Genomic DNA, 17,327 nt, shown 5'->3' on the forward strand with positions numbered 1-17,327 from the left:
AGTATATTCTCTGAACACAATGGAAATCAATAACAGGAAGAAGAAAATCTCCAAAGACTTGGAAATTTAACAAGGTATTTCTAAGTAATCCATGGGGCAAAGAGGAAGTCTTAAGCAAATAAAAATACACTGAATGGAGTAAGAGTAAAAATATAATATATCAAAATTTGTAGGACATAGCTAAAGCAGGACTGAGGGAAATTTATAGCTTTAAGTGCCTAACTAGAAAAGTCAAGTCTCGAATCCATCATCTAATCTCCCCACATCAACAACCAAGAAGAGCAAAATAAACCCAAAGCAAGCAGAGGGAAATAACAGAGCAAAAATACATAAAACTGAAAAAAGAAAATAAATGAACCAAAGAGCTGATTCTTTGGAAAGATCAACAAAAGATCAACAAACTGACAAATTTTATTGTTATTATTGATGAAATTGACACATCTCTAGCAAGACAGAAAAAGAGAAAATGGCATAAATATCAGAAAGATTATCACCTCACCTAACAACATCAAAAGAATAATACTACAAATAACTACATTTTTAAGTTTAAAAATTTGGATAAAATGGACCATTTCCTCAAAAAACACAAGCCATCCCAACTCATCCAGTATGAAATAATTTTAATAGCTATATGTCAGTTTTAAAAATTAAATTTGTAATTTTTTAAAGACTTATTTAAGAGAGAGAGTGCATGAGCAGGAGAAGCAGGAGAGGGAGGGAATTTCAAGAAGGCTCCACACTGAGTGCAGAGCCCGACGTGGAGTTTATCTCATGACCCACAAAATCATGACAGTTCCCAATTCATTTCATGAAGCGAGTATGATCTCTGATACAAATACCAAGGACAGAACAAAAATAGTAAACAGCTGACCAATATCCCTCATGAACATAGACACAAAAATCCTTGATGAAATAAAATTTAGAAATATATAAAAAGAATTATATACCATGGTCTTGTAGGGTTTATTCCAAGGATACAAAGCTTGTTCAAATATTTGAAAAGCAATCAATGTAACCCACCATATTAATAAGCTACTATTTTGTACAATTACCTGTAAATCTACAATTACCTTAAAATAATTTTAAAAAGAAATAACCTGTCCTCATAAGGCAAACAGAAGATATAGGTCTACCTACTACAGTGGTTCTTACCTGCTGCCTTAGAAAGATCTAGAGTTTATTAAAAGTAAATTCCTTAGGCCCACATCAGACATGGATCTAATAGGATTAATTTCAAGGTTCTCAGCATAAACCTCAAAAACTCTTGACTCTACCAGCTTCCCTGCCCTCTTGAGTGCTTCTTAAAGTCTCACATTTTCTTTCTTTCTTTTTTTCTTAAAGACTGTATTTATTTATCAGACAGAGAGAGAGAGAGAACAAGCACAGGAGCGTCAGGCAGAGGGAGAAGCAGACTCCCTGCTAAGCAGGGATCCCAATGCACGGCTCGATCCCCAGACCCTGGGATTATGACCTGAGCAGAAGGCAGATGCTTAACCGACTGAGCTACACAGGTGTCCCTGGCTCTTTTAAAGCTCCATTACTTAGTCTCCTCCTATATGTGTCAAGTGCCATATATACATGATCTTTATTCTTCCCCACCCTCTTAGATGGACAAGAAACCAGTGACTTGCCCAAGTCACTTCGCCAGGAAAACATGCAGTCTGGATTTGACCCCACATCTGCCCAACTCTAAAAGAACTTACTAGTTCAACTGCATCAATACTGCCTAGTATGTATTAATGAGGTTCATTATTAACATTTCAAAAATTTTAGTGTTGAAGTACTGTATGAAAAAAATTTCCAAAGAACTGTATGATAAAATGTAGGTTTTCAACAACATATGAGAAGTCCAGTACCTTGGTTGATGCCTGGTCATACTGCGCTGTTGATCTCACCAGTTCATCCCTATTTTTATTCAGAACTTTCTCTTTTTCAATTAATTCCGCTTTTGCTTTCTCCAGTTGGAGTTGGAGTTCTTGACATTTATTTGCTTGGCCTTTCATTTCTTTCTCTTGTCCTTGCAGATGTAATTCCAATTCACTAATCTTGTTCCTTAGGTCTTAAATCACACACAAAAGCCACATTTTAATTAATATATAATTTTGACAAATTTATAGCTCAATTCAGAATGTATCATTTATGTTATTATTCTGCTCGGAAATCTTTGGTGGGATAAATATAAATTCACACTAAACACAGAAACTGCTTTAATTGGACTTAATTCAATGGTTAGTTTCTATTGTCATTTGCATTCAAGTATCCCGTAGGAAGCAGGCGAAACAGATTTTCTAATGTTTTCAGAGAAACTTGGGAAGGAATATGGTTTTCTAAAATCATGAAGAGTATCTTATTGAGGCTGCAAAAACTGCATCCCATATGATACTCCACATTAAAATTACTACTTGGTTTTATACACTGGCAAACTAGTATTTGTTTTGTGCCCATGTCAGTGCAAATGAGTGTGAAGCAGTGCAAAATTCACCTTCCCATAAAGATCAAGACAGTGCGAACCTCCTATACTGCCAAAATTAACAATAAATTTTTTTTTCATTTTTTCCCTTACATACATATAATACCGGCTCCAATGGCATTGGCAGTGTGACAACTCTCACCAGCAAACACCGACGGTGATGTGCAATATATTATAGCACTGGAAATTATCGTCCGCACAGTAGATTCCAAACCACCACCTGGTGCCCTTGGCCGTCCGCTGTGGTGTGATACCCCAGCCAAAGTTACAGGTTGGCTCCCACTTGGACAACCTGGCAGTACAGAGCAAAGCTTCCCGCAGACATGGGCCACACCTCTGGCCAAAGCTGGCCAGACCCCAGGCTTATTCCATGGTCCACGAGAGAAGCCCGAAGAGAAGAATGGGGCAGGGCTACTGTAACCGACCTACTCACCCTACTTCTAGAAAGACAAAGCCATTCGAGACTACTTTTGAAGGTTTCCGGGCACCAGCTTTTTAGTACAAATAAAGGTACATTCCAGAACGATGGTATCTTTTATCCCCAACGCAGTATTTCACATCACCAGATTGAGATGTTGAGTTTGATGTAACTAACAGGATACACAAGCACCTTCTAGGACTATAAACGTCTGGAATCACCTTGGAAATTATCTCAGGAAAATTTAATTTAATTTCAATTTAATTTAGCTCACAAATTTACCTTGATTCTGGGCTTTTAATTGGTCCAAAAGGTGAGAATTGCTTGAATTATCACAGAAACTGCTATTAGCATCTCTTTTCCCTGTTTGCAAAGTCGATCTACTTGGAGTCACCTCTTGTTCCCCAGAGAAGTGAGATGCAGAGAACTCTCTCCTAATTGGAGTTTTAAGTGCATTCGATGAAAGCCGAGTTGGGGTCTTTTCTTGTTGCCAGGAGAATACGGATGAGGAAGACTGATGTCGTGCAATGTCCCGGTGATTCATTGTGCTTTGGGGAATAGCCTGACTCGTTTTCTGTAAAGACAGAAATTCTTTAGGGCACCTTAAACATCTCAGTATTCAAGGTTATTTATTTTCCGATAGAACAGAAGGACGTAATGCCAAGAAGTTACCACTTCCACTGCATACCAAGAAAGAATGTTCATCAAGTCAAGGGAACCACAAGGTTGCAATATCCAGGGAAGGAACTGTCTAATGGTTATACTTTAGCACTGAAGGCTGAAGGCAATAATATTTGAGTCCCAATCTATTAAAAAGGGTTCAGTTTTTATATTTATTCTGGATCTCTCATATACTCCATTAAAAACAACTGAGTATTCACTACCATTTTGAGCTCTGAAATTTGGTGTCCTTGGCCTGTCCTTGGTCACCTCCTCTCCTAGCTTTGCACAAAGAGGATCAAAACTAAATATTAACCTAAAGAATTCTTTCAAGAATCTCACTTTTCTCCATACCACTCCCAAAAAAATGTCATACAAGGTGTTTTACATAACACACATTTGTGGATTTGCAATTGCTCTGAATTCCTTATTTTTTTAATTCAAGTAGAGTTAACATACAGTATTATATTAGTTTCAAGTGTACAATGATTCAACAAGTCCATATATTTCTCAGTGCGCATCAAATAATCCCCCTTATCTCCTTCTTTTGTTCTCTTTACCTCCATTCTGACTAATATCAAGACATGATTATAGATGGTGCATTAATCTTTTTTTTAAAGATTTTATTTATTTATTTGACAGAAAGAGACACAACGAAGGAGGGAACACTGGCGGGGTTAGTGAGAGAGGGAGGAGCAGGCTTCTTGTTGAGCAGAGATCCCAATGCAGGGCTCGATCTTAGGACCCTAGGATCATAACCTGAGCTGAAGGCAGACATTTAACAAATGAGCCACCCAGGTGTCCCAGTGCATCAAATTTTTTATAGCAAAATCTTTTCTTTGCCACACGGAGAGGTTTCGTATTTGCAGAAACTCAAATTTCTCCACCAGAAAAACTATGGGAATCAATGTCAATGACTGAACTGATCATGAAGCACATGATGTTTCTAAGACAAATCAGAGAATTACTGTTTAATTTTTACTCTACTGTGAAAACCAATACTTTTGCTACATATCAGAATCTCAGTGATCTCCAAACAAGGGTTAAAGGCATGAGAATAATTAAAGGGTCAAGCTCTCAGAGGTACTTCATGATCCTCAGTACCTAAGTATCTACTTAGAAATCCAGCCTTAAGCTGTTTGAATTGTCCCATTTCAGCAAGTTCTTACGGTTAGCACAAATACATAAAGTGCAAAATGGGATTTAGGTTGTTTTCTCCCCCCACCACCCTTTTCTGTAGCAAGTAATATCACACAAGTGGAAATGCTGACGGTAAATTCTACAGATACCAGGTATATTTGGGTCAGTCCCTAAACTAGAAGCAGGGATTTTTGAAACCTGCATTTTGTTTCTTTTGCTGACATTAAAACAAACCTCTTCACCCACCCCTCTGCCTATTTACCCATACCAAAATGGAGCTTAAAACCCATACCAAATGGAGCTTAAAAATTGAGTCTCTGTAACTTACGTAACAGAATTGGGGAGATTATCTTGATAATTCTCTCCTCTAAATAAATATTTCATAAATAATGACCCTTAAACCCCATGTCCCTCGTGGCAGTCAGTACATTCCATAAGGACTGAATGGGAAGCAGTCAATGGCCTCCAGGTGATAAAGCCAGCCAGTGAATGTCTAGAATGACCCTGGTCCTCCCCTCTCCTTACCATTAGGTCTCCACGGGAAAATAATTTTATGGCTACAGTTTCTGTAGAATTTGATGAACATCTATTGTCTAAGGATAAACTGATCTCCCCACACTACTTTTTGCTTCTACTTGCTTTTAAAATCAACAAGTAATTATAACTAATGTAATCAGCCAGGAACTTTACCTTCTCAATGTAAGAAAAATGTGTCAAGCTCTACGTGAACCAGATTTTCCTCTAACCTTGGACTCCTGTATATCAAAGTACTTGTTCAACTACATACTCTACTGAAAAGACCCATCATTAACTTACTTTAGCCTGCAAGGCTTTAACCTCTGCCTCTAATCTTTTTCGTTCTTCAACCTCCTTTTCATATTTTTCTTTTAGATCTTCATACTTGGAACCTAGACAAAGACAATGAGATACAGTTTTACTTTGGTCATTGATTTTGTAAAGGAATTCACAGGTCAACAATCATTGCAATAGTTTAGAAATGAATATTGCTGTAGACTAAGTAAACAGACACTGGGTTTGAATATTCTGAACCCGAATTTTTTTTAAAACACACTATAGGCTAAAATGAAAAGTTTAAAGTAAAAAGTTTAAAGGCTTAAACGCTCCACTACAACATACACAAACGGATATGGAGCCCATTAATGCCCAAATTAAAAGGTTTATTTTTTTAATGCCCAAGTTAAAAGTTGAATTCAAAGATGAATTATGTGATTTCTTTGGCAGAATTAAAATCCCAGTAAAAGAGCAATGAAGAGAAATAATCCTTACCACTATAATACTGACTTGGTGTCAGTGGTGTTGCAAAGATTTTTTGTGGTGTCGTGGATGGATGCAGAGAGCCATCTGCAGCCTGTGCAGATTGTTGGCTTCTTTCAAGTTCAGATTTACACCTGTTAGGAAAGGATCCAAGAAGATGCAGATCAGAGCAAATGCTACCAAACACTAGCACCACCCGTTCCCAGAGAGTAATAAACTTACAAAAATCACACCCTCTGAGAATTCTTACCACTTCCTTGGTCCAATAGACATTTAATAAGAACTAACTTATGGGACAGACCTAAACTCAGTCCCCCCTCTTCAAAGGAACACAGTCTGGTTAGGGAAACAGAAATATAAACCTACAATTGCAATGTTACAAAGGCTATGATGGGGGCGCCTGGGTGGCTCAGTGGGTTAAAGCCTCTGCCTTCAGCTCAGGTCACGATCTCGGGGTCCTGGAATCGAGCCCCGCATTGAGCTCTCTGCTCAGCAGGGAGCCTGCTTCCCCCCCTGCCTGCTTCTCTGCCTACTTGTGATCTGTCTGCCAAATAAATAAATAAAATCTTTAAAAAAGAACAACAAGAAAGGCTATGATGCAGGTCTGTAATGACACTATGGTTAAAAAGAGTTGGGAGGCTGGGAATGTATTCTGAGGAAATTTTTTACTCCAAGGCAAAGAAAGACACAGGAATATTTAAAAACAAACAAACAAACAAAAAAAACCAGAACTTCGAAGCACAGGAAGAAATCGGTGTCACTGAAGCATGGGCTCAAATCACAAAACTGAATGACATCACTTGTGATATTAAGTCATTACAAAAACATAGACTTGCCATGTATTTTATGACATTAAAAAAAAAAAAACAGAGACACAAAGAGGTGCCTGGGTGGCTCAGGGGGTTAAAGCCTCTGCCTTCAGCTCAGGTCATGATCCCAGAGTCCTGGGATCGAGCCCTGCATCAGGCTCTCTGCTGAGCGGGGAGCCTCTTCCCCACCCTCTCTCTCTCTCTCTCTCTCTCTCTCTCTGCCTGCCTCTCTGCCTTCTTGTAATATCTGTCTGTTAAATAAATAAATAAAATCTTTAAAAACAGAGACCCAGGGGCACCTGGGTGGCTCCGTGGGTTAAGCCGCTGCCTTCGGCTCAGGGCATGGTCTCAGGGTCCTGGGATCAAGTCCCGCATCGGGCTCTCTGCTCAGCATGGAGCCTGCTTCCCCCTCTCTCTCTCTGCCTGCCTCTCTGCCTACTTGTGGTCTCTCTCTGTCAAATAAATAAATAAAATCTTAAAAAAAAAAAAACAAAAAAAAAAACCAGAGACCCAAAATCAAGTTAACATAATGCATCTAGAGAAAACAAGGCTGGAGAAAGTCACAAAGAAATGGGAAAAGTAAGCTATATATTGTATATATGCACAGAATATTTCTATCACTTAAGTTCTGAACACCTTTCAGAATCAAACAACCTGGGGCGCCTGGGTGGCTCAGTGGATTAAGCCGCTGCCTTCGGCTCAGGTCATGATCTCAGGGTCCTGGGATCGAGCCCCGCATCAGGCTCTCTGCTCCGCAGAGAGCCTGCTTCCTCCTCTCTCTCTGCCTGCCTCTCTGCCTACTTGTGATCTCTCTCTCTGTCAAATAAATAAATAAAATCTTAAAAAAAAAAAGAATCAAACAACCTAAGTTAAGAGGACTCGATTCTCACAAGTCTATGTCTCTGATTATAGCTCAACACAAGAAATGAAACGAACACCCCATAGAAGAGCTAATGATGCGCAGCAGTCTCTTTTGCATGGACATGTTGCTCCAAAACAAGGAGTGAGGGAAGTGCCCCAGAGCCCTAGCCCCACTCAGCTCCAACCTCAATGTGGGAGGAAAAAGCAATGTCTGGGTTAAAAAGGACTGCTCTACAAATCAAATCATCACATTCAAGCTCCTGGTAAGTAACAGCACTGTCCGATAGAAAGGTTCTACTAATATGTAAAGAGTAACAAGAAACAAATGAATTTAATCTTAGTATTTTATTTAACTCCATATTTTTTAAATATCATCATTTCAACTTGCTGTCAACACTGAAATTATTGAGATATTTTACATTTTTTTCTATTTAACCTTCAGAATTTGGTATGCATTGCCTACTTATAGCACATCTCAATTTGATTTTTTTTTTAAAGATTTTAATTGAGAGAGAGGGAGCACAAGCAGGAGAGGGGATGGAAAGAGAGGGAGAAGCAGACTCCCTGCTAAGCAGGGAGCCCAATGCGAGACTTGATCCCAGGCTCCTGGTATCATGATCTGAATTGAAGGTAGATGCTTAACCAACTGAGCCACCCAGGCACCCTGTCACATCTCAATTTGTAATTGCCACATTTCAAGCATATAACAGCCACATGTAGCCAGTAGCCACATGATGAATGGTGTAGGTCTACAGACTATCAAAGGTGTGACAAATTTGGTAATTTTAGAGACGAATTTTAAAAAACCTTGTAGACTCAATGTTTCTTTTTCCTCTCAAATTCACATTTCATCCCCCTCTGTCTATCCTTTCATTAGAAAAAAAAAGGTTTATTTAAACTATAAAACTATACCCTGCTTTATTCCTATAAACCTTTATTTCTCCTATTTCCTATAAAGAAAAAAAACTGCCACCAAAAACAGCACGGAATTAAGCATCTTTCTACTTGGTTTAACTATGAGATTGTCAGTACTCAACAGTTTTTGACCAACATTTCCAATAGTCCAGACTAACTTGTTTGAGACCTTCCAGAAACCTGATCAGTGGCCACTGTTGGAGAAGGTAAGTTTCAGCCTGCACCTGAAGGTTACCAGTGGGAATTTGAATACATCCAATAGTTGTTGTAGTTTATAGCTTTTATATTCTGGAAAACTGTATTCTTAATAGTTTTTACAGTCTGAGGTTACAGTTTGTAAATGTTTATAAACATCTATATCTACATCACAGGTAATAAAAATACTTCTAAACTAAATGTGCTATCCTAACCCCAACTATAACAACTGATAATAATAAAGCTAACACTTAACCAAGTTGCCAGGTATCCCACACAACTCTGAGCACTTTATACCTGCAAGTCTTCCCACCAAATATCACTCTGCAATACAGACATGTATACAAAAATATGTTTACCTAAAATGTTAAAAATACAAACATTTCTGTCTAAAGTATTAAAACCAGTATTTCTAGGGAGCCTGGGTGGCTCAGCCAGTTAAGCAACTGACTCTTGATTTCCACTCAGGTCATGATCCCGGGGTCAAGGGATCAAATCCACATGGGACACAACACGTGACGGGGAGTCTGCTTGAGATTCTTTCCCTCTCTCTCCTCCTCTGCCTCTCCCTCAGCTTGCTCTTTCTCTCTCTCAAATAAAGAAGTAAATAAGATCTTTAAAAATAAATAAAAAGAACACCACTATTTCTAAAACCAGCAGCGAAAATATGCTTTCAAAGAAAACTATTCTGGCATTCATAAAGTAAGCTTCCTAGTTCCCTGGCATCTGTTTTCCAAAAACAACTACTTATCTCTCATTTATTCATTTGACAAATATTTGAGGGCCTGCCAGGTGCATGAGGTATGTGGATGAGACTGACCAGGTCCCTATTCTCATGGAGTCTGGTATGGCAGACAGTAAACAAGAAAATGAAAAAATTCAATGAGATAGAAGTTATTTATCATTCTAACATGCAACTTATGAGAGAGCCACCTTCCTATGTGGGTAGGAACCAAAATTAGGAAGATATTTCTGTGTACCTAAATTATCTTCACAGGAAAACAAGTAAGAGTAATTTTAAAGTGTTTTAACTTGCAAAAATATATTCGAGAGGTAAGTAGAATTAAGATGATTGCAGCTACGTTAGGGAAAAAAAATTCTTGGTATCAAGATATTTATTAATCAGCGAGGGAATCAGGGTAAAAGTCGTATTAGGTCATGTATCTTCTGCAAGGATACATTGAGAGAGGCACATCACTCCTTCTGTGGTCTTCTCACCCGAAATTCATCACCTCAATCTGACCCAGTGGTTCTCAGTTGGGATGATTTTACCTCCCCAAAGGCATTTGGCAATGCCTAGAGACATGTTTGATTATCAAAACAGGCGGGTGGGGGAGGTGTCACTGGCATCTAGTGGGTAGAGGCCAGGAATGCTGTTAGGTATCCCACAATGCACAAGGCAGCTTTCCCCAGCAAAGGACCATCCAGTCCCAGATGTGAATTGTGCCACTGCTGAAAAACCTTGATCTCGTCAGTGAAAAAAACAGCCGACAGGCCTAACTTGAGGACTGCTCTACAACAGAGCTAACTAGGACTCTTCAACAATTTCAACGACATGAAAAACGAGAAACTGCCAGAGCTTAGAAAGAGACTAAGAAAATATCAACTAAATGTAATGTGCAATCCTAGATCCGAGGCTGGAACAGAGACAGCTCATGACTGGAAAAACCAGTGACATTCTAATAAGGTCCATAGTTTAGTTAATAGCACTGAATCAGTGTTTATTTCCGGTTTGGTCCTGCACTTTGGTTATGTAAGATGTTAACAACTGTTTCTGTAAATCTAAAGTTATTTCAAAATGAAAAAAAAAGTTTTTTTTTTTAATTTCTGGGTGTGTATTACCAGAATCAACAATGGGACAATCTGCTAACATCCACTTTGCTTTCCGCCTATATTACTCCTTGATATTTTGACAAAATTCCATTATTACAATAAGAAAATACCATTTATAAGCTAGCGAATTTTGGTCCCACTGGATTTATTTTGATTAATGTCTCAAATTGTTTGAGGCTTTTTTTTTTAATGGAAAAGAAATCATAAGCACCATTTTTTATTGCTTAAACTGGCAAACTGGTTATGTAATGCTTAAGATGGAAGATGGGGATCTCAGGAGGAAACGTTTCTTGAGTACACTTCCTTCCCTCTCCAGCCTAGGTTTCATGGCACACGATTTTAACCACTCTCCTCTCAGCATCCTCAATCATTCCACCGTCTTCCATCCCATTACCCTGGCCAAAAACAAGCCTAAGTCAATCCTCCTGTTCACATTCTCAGCATTTACAAGCCAGATGCTAAAAAGGGGGTGGGGGGAAGGAAGCAAACAACTCTATAGATGGGTCCTGCTATAAATTCTTGGTCTCCAACTTCAACTGGGTCCTCAAAGCTCCTAGATCTTTTGAAATTCCCTAGTTCTGTCTCAGTATCTACAACAGCTTTTCCACTCAGAGGAAGAAACATAAGCCATCAGTATTAGCCATACTTAACTCCCCTCCATCTTCTAGTACTCACTATTGAGAGATTTGGTATTATTTAATATTATATCATCCAGTAACAAACATAGCATCTGGCCCATGAAGCAACTTAATAAATACATCTTGAATGAATAAATGAACAAGTGAGAAGCCATTTAATGAATATACATACTATTGAGCCAGGCAACGATAGGACTAAAGTACAGAAGAATTAATTTTTCTCAAGTCATTGTTTATTTCATTGGGAAAATGATTGCAACATAAAATTACATCATCAAAGGAAAAAGGATAAAAGGATCCAATAAACACATATAAAGGATATCCACATTAATACCACTCAAAAATAATTACCTTTTCAGTTCCTGTTCCAGTTTTTCTATTTGTTTTTTGCTGGAGTTCAGCTGCCCTTCTTGGAAATTCACTTGTGACTCCTTGACTTGAAGTTCATGAGAAATTTTCTGCTTGGTCTTCTCCAGATTCTCACATATTTCCATCAAGCTTTGGTTTTCCCTTTTGAGGTTTACGCCCTCTGTTTTTTCATTCTCAACCTAACAGAGATCGTGCAAAAGAAATAGGTCTTGACTTTGGGAATTTATCAAGTATTTGTAAATCTGAGTGCAACACCGACGACTAATTATTCTGAGGTGTAGTTGCTGTAATCTATAGGTCAGTGCTTCTGCACAAACACAAAAAAATTTTTTTAAAGATTTATTTATTGGAGAGAGAGAGAGAGAGCACATGAGCACGGGCAGAGGGGCAGAGGAAAAAGGAGAAGAAGTCTAAGCAGTTTCCATGCTGAGCCCAGAGACTGACAGGGGCTCCATATCACGACCCTGAGATCATGACCTGAGTGGAAACCAAGAGTGAGATGCTTAACTGACTGCACCGCCCAGATTCCCCACGAATGCAGCACTTTTAAATGACCTCATTTGAAGCTTGTAGATAGAAAAGTTCTACAAAGTCATGAATTATACTGTCTTTGGTCAGGGCTAAATGTACCCTTCCTGGAAAGGGAGGGTTTAATGTTCTTTCAAATATAACAAACCAAAAATAAACCCTATAAATCTCCCTTAGTAATTCATTTTAAAGTGTGGGCACCTGGGTGGCTCAGTCGGTTAAGCGTCTGCCTTTAGCTCAGGTCATGATCTCAGGGTCCTAGGATTGAGTCCTAGGTCGGGCTCCCTGCTTAGGGGTGGGTCTGCTTCTCCCTCTGCTCCTTCCCCCGACTTGTGCGCTCTCCCCTCCACCCCCGCCCTCTCTCTCTCTCTCCCCCCCTAAGTAAACAAAATCTTAAAAAAAAAAGTCTGGCCACTGAACTAAGTTGTTGTAAAAAGATTCTCCCACTAGCAAAGCCATTTTAGAAGCCATGACTGTACCACCAGCTTGCTGGCTAACGCAGAGGGAAGGAAGAAACACTGTTTTCGTTTTCATTTCCTAGCCCAGAAGAGAAGTAGTCCAGGAATACCGTGGTGAAAAGCCCACCCTCAGGAAGCAATATCCATTTGGACCACAAAGCACCCTAATACTGGCCCCCAGATTCGGAGTCAGAGAATCTGGCCATGTTGGTACAGAATACAAAAGCAATTTCCCACATGTGGGTCCCAAACGGAATTAAAAAGAACTCAGCCACCCTCGATATTAGCAGGTAGGGAGAAATGAGGGGCAGAGGCTGGAGAAAAAGGAGAAGGGTGGATTGCCACCCAAAGAGAGCGCTCATTTTTCTCGAAATTTCAGACCAAGATCAAATAATCCAAATACTGAGTGAACAGTTTTAAATGCCAGTGCTTGGGTAATACCTTCTGTTTCTGCTTCTGCAGCGCAGCCTCGAGGGTCTCCAGCTGGAACTGCCTTTGCTGCCTCTCTTTCTTCAGTTTGTCCAGCTGGCTTTCTAGCTCTTGGATTTTCTGCAGAGCTCTGGTGGGCAGGCCCTCCTTCCATTCTTCCAAAGCCCAGCTCATGTTGCTCTCCTTTCTTTACTAGTCACAAATTTATAAATAAACTGGAAAGAATAAGCAGACTGTTGGTCTTACTATAGGAAAATGAGACCAAAAAGTCTCAGAGACTAACTAGTCTCTAAGGAGTTTCAAAGCTTCACAGATGATGTATAACCTCTATCTTCTCCACCCCATGAAAGGTGGCCACCAATAGCTCTGATTGCGAGGTATCCAAGATGCTCGTGTGGCTTCCCTGGCTCTCTGTTTTTCCTACTTCTCAGGTTTGACTTCTTAGCTACCTGCTTTCTACCACTCACTTTGTTTTCATGATATAAAACAGGAGTACTTTGCTCTGGGGTTACAGGTGAAATACATCCTGTAAACAAACAAAACTCATGGTAAGTTATTTCGCAAACGCTCTCCTTGCCCTCTTCAACTTATTGCAATGCATACTTTGTCCCTCTTCCTCTGAGAAGCCTTTCCTGGGGAGATCCCCAATCTGGCCATATCTCCTGGTCATAGTCTGTCATGGCATAGGCCCCCCCTACCTCTCCTTCCCAGCAGTTACTGTGTGTTGAATTATTGCAAGAATGAACAAAGAGCGAATGACATATAAGTGCTAAAATCATTGCAAAATGTGGAAAAGCCATGCTCCAGACATACCTTGATATAGAAACTTGTATATAGCCTCAGGAATTCAAATCCCAGCTCAGTCACCTACAAGATGTGTGACCTTGGGCATGTTATTTAACTGCTGTGCCTCGGTTTCCTTATTTGTAAAGTGTGGATAATAGTGACGGTGACCTTCCAAAGGCTTAGAACAGTCCTATATTTCCCGATAAGCATTCTGTACCTGTTAGCTATTATATTAATCTTCAAAAATACTTCATTTGTATATTTCAGCCTCTGGCACCAAGAGGGAAGTGGCTTACCTCCTTCACAGCCACATTTTAGGAAATTTAAATGAGCTGGGAGAAAAGTATGGTAATTGTTCTTTATTCATTAGCCTCTGGAACTTAAAGAAAAGCATTCATTTTCCAGCTATTTGAGCAAGGTGAGAATCTGCTTTTTACCAAATGAAGTCCACAAACATTTTGGTGTCTTGCTTCAGCTGACTGTATCAATGAAACTTTTTAATCAGAACTAATAAACGGTTGATAAAAGTACTGAGAATGATAAAAAAAAAGATGTTCAAAGATTAAAGAGACAGAGCAAAGTTCATGGAAAACATGGTTTAGCTATTAAGCCTTGGAAAGCAGTGTTTTCTCTGCCAGTTTAGTTTTTTTCTTTTTCCAGATCTCAGTTCTTTGAACGCAGCATCTTAAACTCCACTACCATTTGCCCAGAAACTGCTGGAAGAAATCTCATGCCTCTCCACCAACAAAGGACAATCTTACACTGTCACAATAGGCTTCTCCTTCCATTTCAATCCAGCTGGCTCATGCAGGGGTGGGCGTGCAATAGCCCCAGGGCACAAAAGGATAACTGTCCTCAACAGAGCTGCCAGCCACTGAAATCACGACATCAAGATGCCGTCATCAACAAAATATTAGAAGGATCAATTTAGGAAGATGATAGGGATGAGGAAAATAAACGGAAGGAAAATTAGCAAGTTGAATGCTTTTCTATTGCCAAGTCTAAGATACAGCTATAAAGAAGTAGTTAAAACAATCACCAGACCAAGTCAGTTTTGATCAGATTAAAGCATCAACCATTCACAGTCTGTATGGAGCTACTGGGGCAAAGGTCAAAAAGTGTAAATCTCCAGATTGACACCCAAGGAGCAGCAGGTGTAAAGAAGGATGGGTAGTTGAAGAAAAGCCCTGGCTGTCAAGGTTCCTGCAAGGAGGATTTTGCAGAAAACGCTCTTTCTGTCTTAAACATGGGTAGGGCACTCCTTATGCCCTAATCACCCACCCCCAGCCCTGGAGGCCCACTGTCACGCTTTCCCTTTAAAAGGAGCTCCCATCTCCAGGAAACCCCAGTCGTCACCTATGGCGCCACGGCTGAGCCTAAGGGTGGAAACCCTGTCTGCTCTCCTACACAAAGCTCAAGGACAGGACTCGTCGTTTACTTACTTCTGGGTCTTCCTAACATCACAGAGCCAGGCACTCAAGCGTGTCCATAGAAATGTGGAAGACAGAGGAAATGCTCTCGCGGATAACAATGGGCACACCAATGTGCCACGCAGATCAAAACCCAAACTTTCCTCTCCTCCATGCAACAAAGGACCGACGCCCACATTTCAAAAAGGAGCCACTGGCTCTGGACCTAGACGGTTGCTAGGAAATACCTGCTAATCTCCAATTCATGTATCCGACAGAGGAATTGATCCCCCGAAGTGCAAGCTCAGGACCGAGCAGGGTGTGCGGACACTCGTGCGAGCACAAGAGCGCCCACAAGCCCTGAAAACCTCGGCCGGGTGGATCCTCCAGTCCCTTCAGGTGGGAGGGGGCGGCCCGCTGCAGCCGCTGGCCCCGGGAGCTCGGTTCCACGGGCATCCCTGACCAGGATCCCCGGGCGGAAGGCCAGCTCCCATCACACCCGCCACCGACGCCGCGACCCACGCAGGACACTCACCTCGCTGGCGGGAAGGGAAAGACGACCCCTCAGAGAGTCGGGCTCCGCGGCAGCCTCCGCGGGCTTCAGTCCAGATTCCAATTCAAACTGCCCGCGACCGCCACCGGTTTTCGATTCCCCCGCTTCCGGAACGGATCAAACTCACCCTCCAAGCTTATTGGCCACCGTAAGCAGAAATGGGCCAATCGGCTTCCGCGCACTCGGACTACCGGCTCTGATTGGTTCTTTCGGACGGATTTAAAAATCAAGCTCTCACCACCCGTGGCCGGCGCTAGAGTTTTTTTGTTGTTGTGGGAGGGCGGAGACCACGTGCATTCTCAGAGGCTGGAGGACGTTTTGAACCGCTATTTCCGAAAAAGCCGGGGAACCCGGCGGACTGGTGCGTAAGGTGTGGTCTGTTGCCCACGACCGGCGGAATTATGCTGTCTGGCGAGCTCTCCAGGTATCTGCTTATTAAATACACAATTTAGGACATAGATGCGAGGTACTCTGCTTGCCGGGCATTCTTCACCCACTGTCATTTTTTTTTTTTTTAAGATTTATTTATTTATTTGAAAGAAAGATCCCAAGTAGGCAGAGAGGCGGGGGGGGTGGGGCAGGCTCCCTGCTGTGCAGAGAGCCAGATGCGGGGCTCTATCTCAGGGTCTTGAGATCGTGACCTGAGCCCAGGGCAGAGTCTTTAACCCACTGATCCACCCAGGCGTCCCCACCCACTGTCATTCTTAACAATTCTTTGAGGAGAGTATTTCCTTTTTATTTAAAAGTTAACTGAGGCACATAGACGCTCCCTAATTTGAAATTGAATCTAGAACATACAGGATCTCACTTTTAACTGCCGTCCTCTATTGAGCATATTCTAAAGAGGTGATTCTGAACACTTGTGAGCTGGATTCCAGGACACCGCAGCCAGAAAAATCTCCAAAACTGCATGGATCTCTCCTTATTATGAAGCCCACAGTTTTGTGTGTATTTAGGTACTTGTTCTTTTTCCCTATTCAGTTAAAAACAAGCTTCCAAAGACAGGACCCAAATAATGAATTGTTAAATTACTCTATCTCTGATGCTGTTGGCTTCCTCAACAGATTCCAAGCTTTCCGTTACCATCTCTCTACCTTTCATTAGATGGTTACTGCATTCTAGATAGTCCCTTATCTTTTCTGCTCATCTTTCAATACCCAGTTCCAATGCCACTTTCTACATAAAACTTCCCTGTTCTCACCCACCCCTTAGAAATAATTATTTCTTACATCTTTTCCAGAAATGAGTGTATACCTTATATTTATGTCTATTTCTCCTACAGTCTCGAAAATTCCTGTAGATTAAAATCTGTTTTAATTTACTTTTGTATCTCTGGTAACTGTCTAGTAACTTTGCACATAAAAAATAAGACCATCTTAGTCTGGAGAAAGGCCTTGTTATCCATTATCCTTGAATCCCCTTGAAATGGGGAGGGAGCCAGTAGGTGAGGAGAACTTTTACTGGACACTGCCATGATTAGTCTAGCATCTAGCTGTTCTGGAATTTGAACCAAATTCTGACTCCAACACTAATCACAACTCCATTGCTTCCTAGGAGTTATTCAACTATTCAACTATTAGT

At 40.7% G+C, this 17,327-nt stretch overlaps 1 protein-coding gene across 1 annotated transcript in view; it reads right to left on the bottom strand.

Annotated features, from left to right (window-relative positions):
* CENPF (centromere protein F) overlaps positions 1–15,846 on the bottom strand; it is a 63,243-nt gene extending 47,397 nt beyond the window's left edge. The window contains exons 1-7 of the mRNA XM_045983341.1: positions 15,729–15,846; positions 13,011–13,213; positions 11,566–11,762; positions 5,976–6,097; positions 5,505–5,596; positions 3,171–3,462; positions 1,857–2,059 (exon numbers count right to left, since the gene is read on the bottom strand). Coding sequence (XP_045839297.1) covers positions 1,857–2,059; positions 3,171–3,462; positions 5,505–5,596; positions 5,976–6,097; positions 11,566–11,762; positions 13,011–13,172 — 1,068 coding nt within the window. The 5' untranslated portion in view covers positions 13,173–13,213; positions 15,729–15,846. The remainder of the gene's footprint in view (positions 1–1,856; positions 2,060–3,170; positions 3,463–5,504; positions 5,597–5,975; positions 6,098–11,565; positions 11,763–13,010; positions 13,214–15,728) is intronic.
* Between the last annotated feature and the right edge of the window lie 1,481 nt (positions 15,847–17,327).

The sequence above is a fragment of the Meles meles genome, chromosome 17, assembly GCF_922984935.1.
Source record: "Meles meles chromosome 17, mMelMel3.1 paternal haplotype, whole genome shotgun sequence".
NCBI lineage: Eukaryota > Metazoa > Chordata > Mammalia > Carnivora > Mustelidae > Meles > Meles meles.